Source organism: Lactuca saligna, chromosome 8, assembly GCF_052625555.1.
Source record: "Lactuca saligna cultivar CGN05327 chromosome 8, ASM5262555v1, whole genome shotgun sequence".
NCBI lineage: Eukaryota > Viridiplantae > Streptophyta > Magnoliopsida > Asterales > Asteraceae > Lactuca > Lactuca saligna.
The window spans coordinates 6,850,768-6,863,193 of NC_136424.1; the positions used below are offsets into that span (position 1 = coordinate 6,850,768).

At 30.2% G+C, this 12,426-nt stretch overlaps 2 protein-coding genes and 1 non-coding gene across 4 annotated transcripts; all 3 read right to left on the minus strand.

Annotated features, from left to right (window-relative positions):
- Positions 1-4,411: 4,411 nt before the first annotated feature.
- Positions 4,412-6,435, minus strand: LOC145012878 (rRNA 2'-O-methyltransferase fibrillarin 1). Of its 2 annotated transcripts, none has more exons than XM_078971677.1 (7): positions 6,271-6,435; positions 5,866-6,179; positions 5,650-5,745; positions 5,487-5,564; positions 5,211-5,387; positions 4,804-4,872; positions 4,412-4,726 (listed from the first exon to the last, which is right to left on the minus strand). In XM_078971677.1, the coding sequence occupies exons 1-7, from the start codon at positions 6,290-6,292 to the stop codon at positions 4,550-4,552; spliced, it is 933 nt and encodes a 310-aa protein (XP_078827803.1). In that variant the 5' UTR covers positions 6,293-6,435; the 3' UTR covers positions 4,412-4,549. The 2 variants fall into 2 exon arrangements, with proteins under 2 accessions (XP_078827803.1, XP_078827804.1); XM_078971678.1 differs by having other exon boundaries at positions 5,866-6,020; positions 6,271-6,433.
- Positions 4,977-5,048, minus strand: LOC145013679 (small nucleolar RNA snoR60). The gene has a single exon (XR_013665226.1). It is a non-coding gene; the product is annotated as a small nucleolar RNA snoR60 (small nucleolar RNA).
- Positions 6,436-9,181: 2,746 nt separating the features above from the next.
- On the minus strand, positions 9,182-10,732 carry LOC145013366 (sec-independent protein translocase protein TATB, chloroplastic-like). The gene is made up of 4 exons (XM_078972159.1): positions 10,351-10,732; positions 9,905-10,026; positions 9,753-9,812; positions 9,182-9,679 (listed from the first exon to the last, which is right to left on the minus strand). Exons 1-4 carry the CDS (start codon positions 10,592-10,594, stop codon positions 9,332-9,334), a joined length of 774 nt encoding a protein of 257 aa, XP_078828285.1. The 5' UTR covers positions 10,595-10,732; the 3' UTR covers positions 9,182-9,331.
- Between the last annotated feature and the right edge of the window lie 1,694 nt (positions 10,733-12,426).

Consider the following 12,426-nt stretch of genomic DNA (forward strand, 5'->3'; position numbering starts at 1 on the left):
AAAAATAGATTAACCGTCTACCGTGCTTTGGTTTTAACTTTAGAAAAAAATGACGACTTAAATCATGTGATTTGGCATTTGGTTTTAATAGCTTGAGTTAAAACTCCTTTTCTTTTTATTAAATTCATTTTTATAGAATCAATTGAGATGCCAATTACTTTTGACGTTTTAATTCGATCATGTTTTACATTTATCATTATTCTAATTTTTTCAATAACAAATCTAATCTACTTTTTAATTTCATCATATGTCCACAACAAAGATTTGAACCTCAACCTCAACAAAATAAGATAATATCTGATGCCATTTGGCTAGAAGCTTTATCACCCTAATTTCAAATATAAATACCAACAGTTAGATAACCATTTTGTAAAAACATGAAATTAATATTGTTTGATAAGTACGGTACGTAATGTATAATAATTTTTGTAGAAGATACAAACTTCTTTTGCTTTATATATAAAAGTTAGGAGTTGTGTGTACATCTTTTACTGATAATAAAATAAGTATGATTTGATAATATTCATACTGTTTTACATCACAATTAGCGGGATCGATTCCATCTTATAGTCTATGATATATCTTTTAATACCTTGTCTAATAAAAAATAGATAGGTCTCAATGAGAACTTGACTTAGCTAAATTTGACTCAATTATCTACTCTCAATCAACTATTAACAATTAACTAACCAAAAGGTAATCAACAAGTTGAGGTTGAGGGTAACTGAAAATTAGGTTAGGCTTAGGTTGGTTTTTTTTACCAAACCACATTGGACGTTAGATTTAAGATTTCTTAAAAAACTTAAGGTTAACAAACCATAAACGCAACAACTAAAGTGCGAGTACATGTATATGAAATTAAGAAGGTTTAACTAAATATTGTATTTATATTTTTAGGACAATAACTTTTAATAATAAAAAGTTATTGAGTTTTAATTGTACGTGTTTTACTAAAATAAGAAATTAAGAAGGTTTAATTAAATATTGAATTTATATTTTTTTGACCAAATTTACAAAAATGGTCCCAATAATTGTCAAAATTATGTGATTTTTGTCCAAAAATGTTTAGTGGTACACCAGTGGTCTAATTTTTGATATCTTATGGTCCTTATGTTGTTAACTTTAACGGTTTGACTGTTAAATTTTTTAAAATGATTATTTTACCTTACGAGACCATTTCTGTAATTGAGTCTTTTACCAAATCATAGGTACCATTTCTGCATATCTTCCTTTTAACTTTATTGAAGTATTATATATTAGTTTTTTTTAATTAATTATTTTATGGGATTAATTCTTTTTATTAGATTATTATATATTAATAAGTATTATTTTTTATATAGTATTTAATATATTAATAATATTATTTTATTGGAGTATTGATTTCTTTTAATTAATTTTTTTTAATTTCTTTTTTATTGGATTAAGTTTTTTTATTGGATTATTATATATTAATAAATATTATTTTTAATATTATATATATATATATATATATATATATATATATATATTAATGAATATTGCTTAAAGGGATTATTAACTTCTTTTAGTTATTTTTTTTTTAATTTCTATTGTAATAATTCTTTTTTGTCGAGCCGAATTTGAGATATATTTTGGACAAAACCATAATTTTTGGACCGAGTGACAGTAGTGGTATTGTCCAAAATATGTTATCGTCCGGAATGCTAATTCCAGACGAAATTGTTATTTTTGCTATAAAAAAATTGGTTATTTTCTTCAAATACACATTAAAATGTTGTTATATTACTTAATTTACCGTTTGTTAATGTACAATAATTCAAATAAATATTAAAAAAATAATTATAAATATCAGTATTTCGATAAAATAATATTCATTATATATTAATATTATATATTTAAAATAGTATTTATTCATATATATATATATATATATATATATATATATATATATATACAACAATTCAAAAAAAAAATTAATATAATAAAAAAAAGTTTTAAAACATAAATTAACTAAAAGAAATTAATCCAACAAAGTTTCAAGAAGACGGCTCAAAAACCAACATCTTCTAATTTATTTTAAATATATGAAAGATAGCATATTTTGAACAACACTACCACCATCACTCGGTCCGAAAATGGTGATTTTGTCCAAAATATATCACAAAAATCGGTCCGAAAAAGAAAAGAATTAATATAACAGAAATTTAAAAAAAAATAAACTAAAAGAAGTTAATAATCCCATAAAGTAATATTGATTAATATACAAGAATCCAATAAAAAAGAATTAATCCAATAAATGGAAATTAAAAAAGAATTAATTAAAAGAAATCTATACTCCAATAAAATAATATTATTAATATATTAAATATTATACATTAAAAATAATATTTATTAAAATATAATAATTCAATAAAAAGAATTAATCCAGTAAAAATAAATTTAAAAAATTAATTAAAAACCAACTAATATCTAATACTTTAGTAAAGTTAAAAAGAAAATATGCAATATGGTCCCTATGGTTTGGTAAAAAGACTAAATTACAGAAAGGGTCCATGAGGGTAAAATAGTCAGTTTTAAAAAGTTAACAGTCAACATGTTAAAGTTAACCACATAAGGACCAATACCGCACAAGGTATCCAAAATTGGGCCTTTGGTGCACCACCAAACCTTTTTGGACCAAAATTATATATATATATATATATATATATATATATATATATATATATATATATATATATATATATATATATATATATATATATATATATATATATATGGTAAAGTGAATATACATATCAACCTTATATAAGCTTAGGTTCATAACCACATTATACTACATAGTTTTGCATTATATTTCCATTGCAATCATCTAAGGTTCTTAAACTTCAACCATTAACTTGATTTACTTCCAAGATTTTCACACATTCACCATTGTATTCCTCCTACACCATTTGATTTGTAACGGTAGTATATGAAGCCCACCAGGGGGTCTCCGATAGAAATACGTCATTTGAAGAAAGATAATGGTGAAAGTCCAAAGATTTTAAAAGCAATCAAGTTATGAGGTTGAGTTTTAAGAACTTTGGGTGATTACAATGCAAATATGATACAAAATTACGTAGTATGATATGGTTAGGTACCTAAGCTTATATAAGGTTGTTAGGTATATTCACTTTACCCACATATATATATATATATATATATATATATATATATATATATATATATATATATATATATATACCCAACCATTTTTTTAAGCCAAACAAATTCTATATAAATTCAATTATTCGTTAATCATTTTTATTTAATTTATATTTAATAACAATTAAGTATTCCACTAATAATTAAACATTCTCATTCAATAATACATATGTATATTGTAACATTAGTTTATAACCCATTGGAACTATGGTTACAAAATTAGTAAAACTTTTATAGTAAAAGCTTAAAAATATTAATTAATTATTTTAAATAAATAATTAATTAAGATGTATTTGTTAATTATATAAAATTATTATCGTTGATTTAAATAAATATTTGAAATTATATCACATTATTATCTATATTAATTTTATTTTGATTTTTATTCTAATATTATTGATTTCATGTAATTAGTGTGAGAAATTAAAATGTTAAAAAAATAAATAAATAAATAAATAAATAAAAAACATTAGACTGACAGATATAGATGTTAGTTAGGAGATATAATAGTATAAGACTTGACAAAATAAGAATAAGATTATTCTTTTTGTAGAAAAGACAGATTAGAATACAGAAATTGAATTTTTTATGTCATACATAATTTGGTTTTAATTTATTATAATATAACAAAACTCATCGTATAGTTTTAAATAAAAAGGACATACCATTATTTTTTAAATAATATAGTTAGTAATTATTTCAAACAATTTTACAAAACATTTATTATTATTAATTATTATTTATAAACAAAATTACTTTGTTGTCAAGTGGACTTGACTATTCACATAGCGGTTAGGTTAGTTGTGGATATGTTGGCGTGTTACAGAAAAACTGGTTCAAATTCTCACCTTTTCTTTCCTTTCTTTTTCTAATTGCATCATCAATTATCATTATACAAAACTAAAAACTTCAATCACACATTTAACAAATTTTTAGAAACTTTAAACACTATTTAATATTAACATATAGTAAAATACAATATATCATGTTATGTTGAATCAACTTAACACCAAATTTAATACTATTATAACTTTTGTCGATTACTTTCATCAACCTAATTTATGTAATGTCATGTCATTTGTTCCTAATGAGAAAAATGTACCTTCAATAGGGTTGTTGTCATTATCACAATGTCCTTCAGTTTCCAATCACAATTTGTATGCATCAAGCAATCAAGAAAAGCGGGGTAGGGGTATCAATGCATTTTTCCACTTTTTGAAACAACCAATTCACATCACAAAAGCCTTAAAATGGATCATGATTCTTGTGTACATTTTTTCATTAAATAAAATCTCAAGTTTTGTAGAATTTGTCTGAAGCAAAATAAAAAATAAAAAAAAAAAAAAAAAAAAAAGAGTTTTAAGATTTAAGAAGAAGGTTTTTGTTTCTTTGGAACCCGATAGGCTCCAACAACACAAGCATGGTCTCTTTCAAAGGGTTCAAGTGTCACTTGCTCCATTGGTTTAAATTGCTCTGCTTGCAGCTTCTTCACTTCAGAAGCAAATACAGCCTCAGCTGGAACTGTAGAATCTATGCAGTTTGCCTATTGAAATATATGTTTTTATTAATTACTTTATTATGAAAGATTGACCTTGATTGATATAAGGTTCAACAACTGACCTTGATTGATATAACAAAATAGCCTCCGGATTTCAAGAAATAGGATGCATTCAGTGCTAAAATTCTAGCCTGAAAAAGGAAATACAAAACAATCAAGTACAATGGTAGAGCTAAGATACCCTTGTAACCATTTTAGAAAAAGGGTAGAAAAAATCGAATCAAACGACAAAAGTGGCATCAGAAACTCGGTTTTTGCATCATACAAGATGTCCTGAAGGGGAATCCGAGTAGCTCATCATATGCCATATTGTAAATCAAACAGAATCCAAGAATGAAACCAAAAAAGACAGATATAATAGAAATATTTGTGGTGACAATAAACAAAAACAATGTAAAAGATTAATAAAAAAAACTTGGGAGTGCAGTAAATGTAAGTATATAATGTTGTGAAAGAAGGAAAGAGAGACCTGATCAGGTTGGGCAACATCAGAAAAAATAACATCAACCATGCTAACAAGCATTCTGTACTTGGCTGGATGTCTGGCATCTTCAATAATAGGAATAACATTTGTCCTCTTCTTAGCCATATTCACCAAATCTCTACCACTTCTATTGGAAAATTCAACAGCATACACAACTCCAGTCTAATAATAGAAAAGGAACAAAGCAATTAACTTCTTGTTAGCGATTTAGATATGATCATATGGAATGAGAAAAGCAATAATCTTTAATGAACGACTTACAGGTCCAACAAGATCAGATACATGAGAAACTGTGGTGCCAGATGCAGCTCCAAGGTAAAGGACACGAGAACCAGGTTTCTGAAACCATAAAATAAGAAAAAAGCTCAATGATCAATTGAACATCACTGCTTATGTTGGATCAATGATTTTGTACAAAACTTACCATCCAAATATTGTCAACTCCTCCAAGAACAGCAGCAGCCAATTTTGACCTAAAGGGATTCCATACTCTATACTCGATCTTTGTTCCATCTTCATTCTGAATCCAAACAAATTAAAAATAATGTCAAAATCAAATCAACGCAGACACTAATTCGCTCTAAATCAGATATATATCTTAACTATGAAAAGACTAATTAGAATTTTTAGTAATTTGTACCTGAACAGAGATCCTCTTCTCATTATAGACAGCTTCACCAGGCACCATGTTTCTAGTGCAAAGAGCATCTTCCTTACCTTTAGCAATAAACACGCCATCGTGTCTATGTGGTTCAACAATGACCTTACTCCCTCCCTTCATTCCACCACCACGTCCTCCTCTGCCACCACCGCGACCTCTACCACCGCCTCTTCCACCAGCGCTTCTTCCGCCGCTGAATCCTCCACCTCCTCTGCCTCTGCCTCCTCCACCCCCTCTTCCTCTACCGCCGCCATCTCCACGGCCACCCCTGAATCCACCGCTTCCACCACGTCCTATAATCAAACATTAATAAATTCGTTTAATACAAAGATCACGTCAGTAAAGAAAATAGAATTACTGTTTGCATTAAAGAGAGAAGCATACCTCCTCTGATTGGAGCTCTCATGTTTGTATTCAAAAATAGGATTACTGCTGTTGCGGCTTGCTAGGGTTTATGTGTGAAGTAGTTAGCAGGGTTTATGGATTCTTATAAGAATAAGGGATTGTTAATTAGGGTTCTGGTTCCGCATCTCTCGGCAATCGCTCATGTACTGTCATAGAATATTTTAGACCAACACATATAAATGGTCCCCGCTGTTTTATCGGATTCTCATATTTTCTTCCAAAACATTTTCGTTACAAGAATGGTCCTTATGTTTTAAATTTCTTACCCAAAGTAAATAACATTTAGTCATTTACACTCTTTTTATTATCTTTTATCTTTTTGGTTAATTTCAAATTTAAAAAATAATGAAAAAAACACCCTCACTCTTCTCTCTCCTCAAAGACTTGCATGTTATAAATCTTTTCATATCTCCCTTCTATTGGACAAAATCTAGGTAAAGTCCTTGATGATAAAGATGAATGAAAGAAAATTGAAATATAAAGTTGATTAGAAACAAATCAAATGTCAAAATCTAGAGTTGATTGGAATGCACCCCAAATACATTGTTTTGAATTGATATGTTGATCAAACCATAAATATGAAATCAAATCTAGTATCATCATCAAACTTGTAATTGGAAATCATAAATGTAGCACAAAACAGACGCACTTTTTGTCAAGTTAATTTCTAGGTTTGGAATCGAGTATATATAGTGCTTTTGTATCAATATCCTGATTGAAATTCATTTGGCAAGGAGGTTATTGGGTTTACTTCTTCAATGAAGATAATAAAGAGTTGAGACTTAACAATCTAAACCCACCAAAGAAGAACACATAAGCATGAATGGAAGATAAGCTTTGGAATCGACTATGAAGGTATTAGGGAAAAATACAAGTTTGCCATATTCTATAGTGGTTATGGTGAAAAGTTCACTAATATGAAGACATGGAAAATCAAACATAAATGTTAAATAAGAGAAAACATGGCAGCTCAATCATGGTGCATACTAGGATTGAAGGTTTGGACCGTAAACCTGATAAAAAAAAACTGAAACCGAACCGAACCGAATTATAAACAAATAAGTTATTTAGGTCTGTTATCGGGTATGTATTTTAAGCTTATTCAGTCTAGGTTACCCGAATAACGTCTTGATCGAGCCTAAAGGACCGAACCAAAATTTGAAAATATATCAATTTTAGGGCAACTTGAATTGTCATAATGTCTTCGTTAATTGTCCGATTTGCTTGATTTTTTTCCCATCTTGTAGTTCATTAACTAAATTATTATTTACATAGTTTACATTCATTTTTTGGGTACATGTTCGATGGGATACTAACCCCTAAACATGCATTATTAAAGTTGAATTTTTTATTTCATCATGTTTACATAATTTTATGGCAACTTTGAACTAGCATAACGTCTTCGTTATTGTTTACATAATTACATGTGTATATTCAATGAGATAGAGGTACCTAAACATAGGGGTATTAAATGTGTTTTTTTTAACTAACATTTACTTTATGGTAATAGATCATGCATATGTTCGAGATGTTTTGTCCCCGTAGAAGAATATTTTAATATTTGTGGAGCTATGGTTGGATCATTGATCCACATTTGAATTTAAATAATTTGACTTCCTTAGATTGCTGTAAATGTTATCCAATTTGTTTGGTTATTCAGTTCTTTTCAGTACTATTCGGTCCTTAATTATATTGTAAATGTTATTTGATTTATTCGGGTAATAACCGAATCAGACTGAGTAATACCCGCACCGAATCTGACTCGTATTGGTTTAATCGGTCTAGTTTTCGGTTTCTTAAAATAGTCTTATTCGTTTTTCAATTTATTCGGGTTTGGGTTGGTTCCGTCCCAAATAACATGCCTATCGCAAACAAAAGATTAGATATAACATCTCAAATCATAAAGAAATTATGTCAATGAGCATGTGGTGTACGCACAGGACAACGCTATGAAGAAAAAGTAGCAATGATCAAGTGTTGATTAATAGGTTTAAAAACAAATTGATATAGTAAATGAAAGATCTTTATCGACACTGAGTCGAATCCCCTTCAACAAAAAATTAAAAATTAAAAAATAAGCAAATAGTTTCCGCTTTCAAATCAATCTCTTCCAACGAAGGATTAGGTGTCGCCTTTTGGGTACGAAATCTCTCTCAATATTCTTAGCTTTGATAAGATGAAGGGTGTTGGTTTCGATGATGTATCTACAAAATGAATGAATGGTTGGGGGTATTTGTAAGTGAACGATGGGTAGTGATGAGGGTTGTCGAAGGCGGCAGTGGAGGATATAGGAAGCAAAAAGAAGAACGACCGTGGTGAGGACGGGTATAAGTGTAAGTGATTTGGGTATGTGAGTGTTTTTCTCCTTGTTTTGTATAAAAATCATTTAAAATAAAAAACAAAAAATATATATAAGTATTTTTGTATGCATAAGGGACGAACCGCGCATAAAATTAGAACCACGTAGACCATACGTATAACAAAAAAAAAAAGTTATAGATAAAATTTGCAAATTTAAAAACCACAAGGAGTATTTATATAATTTGATCTATTTATTTTTCCATTCCATAACTCATTGACGGATGGACCAGCAAACTTGGGCCGCGTAATTGGACCCATTTCGCACAAAGATTTAAAATGTATTAAAAAAAAAAAAGGATAAAATCTTATTTGGTTTCGTAATGGTTTAGATTTAGAATGTAAAAAAAAAAAAAAAAAAAAAAAAAAAAACGAATTTTTTTAATCGAAAATCAAAAAACCAAGCTGAATAACATCCCTGGCTCCTATTAAATGAATAAAATTGTACATGATATTATTGAAATAATGGCTAGCGAACCATGTTGAGGCTTTTGCTTGAGAACCTAAAAATTCAACAAATTGTAATGAAAAATGAAAAACTAGTGGGCTGTAAATTTTCCAAATTAGCTTATCACATTATGGTTGTCGATTTAACTTTGAGCTTCAAAACATACTTTTCATCAAGTTATTTATCCTCAATTTTAATGAAAAACATTTCATATTATGCTTGTCGATTTAGCTATCAAGTGGCTGTCGGAGTTGTTGCTAGCGCCTGAGAATCCCCGGTGGTGAGTGATGCTATTACCTGAGAATCCTCAGTGACGCCTACAGGAGTTGCTGTTGTTGCCTGAGTATCCTCGGTGGTGGCACCAAGAGGTGTTGCTGCCGCCTGAGAATCCTCAGTAGCGGAGGTGGTGGTGGCAGCAGCAGGTGTGTCTGTGGTTGTTGCCTGAGAATTTTCAGATGTAGAAACAGATAAAGGGGTCGACGACAAAGTAGGTATGTTGTTGGTGTTGCGTAGTGCCGGATTTTTGAGCTCATCAAGGCCAATTTCTTTTTCAAGGGTGCTCTTGAATTCCCTAGAAACTTCCTATAAAAATATACAGACCATTCATGACACCAATTTATTTCACAGTTGTGAAAATTATGTTTGAAGACATTACCTGAAGCTCCCTAATTGTCGGTTGAAATGTTCGCAAAGTTTGCCCTAGATTTTTTGCAATCTGCAATCAAAAGCAAACACATTTATGATTTATCAGATTAAATGCAAATGATATCAAGAAATTAGGGTTTTTAAGGTGATAAAATACAATACCTCAGCAAGACCTTTAGGGCCAAAAACCAACAATGCGACTACTCCGATCACTAAAGCTTCAGGAGCCCCAACTCCAAATAAAGATGCAAACACAACTTTCCCTCGACATTTCTTTCTCTTTTCTGCATACGCAGATCACCACAAGCATATCAAGCGTAAAAAACACAAACTCATTCATAATCGATTAATCCCTCTGTTCTAAAAGGATTGACTTTTTAGTCAAACTAAGAGCTTTTCAACTTACAAATTGATATGCATTTCAGAGTTTTCTACTGTTTTTTCAGCTAGCTCTAATCAACTATGAAAAGGTCGAAGTTGGTGTCAAATTCATAACAGGAGTCTACAATCTACATCATTCTCTAGTTGAAAATCCATGAGTTTGACTATGATCGGAGGGAGAGTATATCAATATATGAACATTAACTTACTAGATAAAAGAAACTTACCAAATCTCAAAGATTTTAGCGAGATTGAAAACCCATTGTGCCTGAGGCCATTCCAAGAAGAAAAAGAAGCTAAACCCATTTGGGGAACGAATGTTATTGAACGAAATATTTGGTTTTTAGGGTAGGAAAAGGAAAGTGGAGGGTTAGAAAGAGAAGCAATAAAGGGATATGTTCTAGAAACAGTCGGTAATTGAGATGAAGTGTGAGATAGAGAGGGAGGATGAATGAGGGTTGCAGAAGCCATTGTTGATTGGTATGGTGGTAGTTGGTTATGGCGAGCCGATCTGAGCTTCACTTCTGGGGAAATGTTTTGATTGAAAGGCAATTTGTGTTTGTTTGGATCTGCCGACGTGGTGGTAGTTGGTTAAGCCTTGAAGACTATTAAATATCAAAAGTTAAATGTACGTGACACTAGCGAAAAACCAACCATATGCAAGTAACTTAAACCGCTTTGGTTCATATTTATTGATTTCTTTAATTTTATCTTTAAATATTTTTATTTGTGATATTTATTAATTATAAAATTTATAACAATGAAATAACATTTAAAAACAATCATTCTATATATTTTACATTAAGTATTACTGTAACAATAAAAAATCCAAAGTAAAAATTTCAGTCTTATTATAATTAAAACACTAATGTAATTTTATTCAAAACATTAAAAATCATATCAAGTAAAACAATCATCACAGTCCGATCTCAAAGATCACATGTTACGGAAAACATGGGTATATGTATTGCGATTGTCCCGGGCTCTTTCATTTGAAAACTGAAGTACCTGAAACAAAACTGAAAAACGTAAATACAAAGCTTGGTGATTTTCCCAAAACACTACATACCATACATATCAAACGATCCATACATGACATACATAACTGCGAGTCGTACATATCATTCGGTAACATCCCGATATATTGCAGGTATTTCCAAATCCTCTTTTCTATTATGAAATTGTCAATTGTAGTCCCTGTGGTGGGAAGAGTCGAACCATAAGAAGCCTAAGGGATAAAGTTGCAACTATTGAGATCAGGAAGAGTACGCTAAGCGTACATAAGGTACATTAGGCATACAATTGTGTACGCTAAGCGTACTCACGTCATATGGAAATCCTAATATTTAGGGTTTGGTTGCTATATAAACGTCCTTATAAACTCAAAACCCTCCATCATCTCAGTCTCCATAACTTTGAGTCGTTTTCCCCAAACCTAACCCCTTTATTGAGTGTGTGAGCTAAAAGGGTGTGATTTAAGTAGTTGGAGAATGTAACGTCTGTATATCCGGGCTAGTCAATTTAGAGGCAATAAGTGTCGAAAACGATTTTTCGACAAAAGATTATTTAGAATAAATAATCTTAACCACGTTATATTATATGTCACAAATGTTTCGTACATATAAAGAACGCTAAAATACGAGTTATAACGAAGAAGTTATGATTCGTCGAAGTTTACGGCAAAACCGGCACGACACCGGAATCGTAAAAAGTGAACACGATAAAATACTTTCTAGCCTTAGTGATCTAAACGATAGTAAGTTCTGATTTTTCTATGATTTAGCATAACAATAAACAGCTTGGAAATTCGAATTTTAGATCGGTCGATTTTTAGCCAGAATAATCTAAACAAGAAATGAAGATATTGTTAATAGGAGTTAAACGATAAAAAGAGTGTCGAAAACGGAGCTTGTATGCGAAAGATATGGACGAAGCTTAGTCTCTACTCTTTAAGCACGACGAATTCAATGCAGATTTGGAATCTGAGATAGAATAAGAATTAGCCGACGAGGTCAAAATGAAAGTTGTAGTGATCGTAAATACCAACACGTGGATATAAAGAACATCGAGAATAAAGCTCGTATGAGAAAGATATGGACGAAATTTAGTCTCTACTCTTCAAGCGCAACGAATTTGATACAGTTTTGTAAATCTGAGATACAATGAGAATTAGTCGACGGTGTCTAAATGAAAGTTATAGTACTTGTAAATACCAACACGTGGATATAAATAACGTAGAAAACTAAGCTCGTACGCGGAAGATACGGATGAAACTTAGAGACTACTCTACTATAAAACCCCTA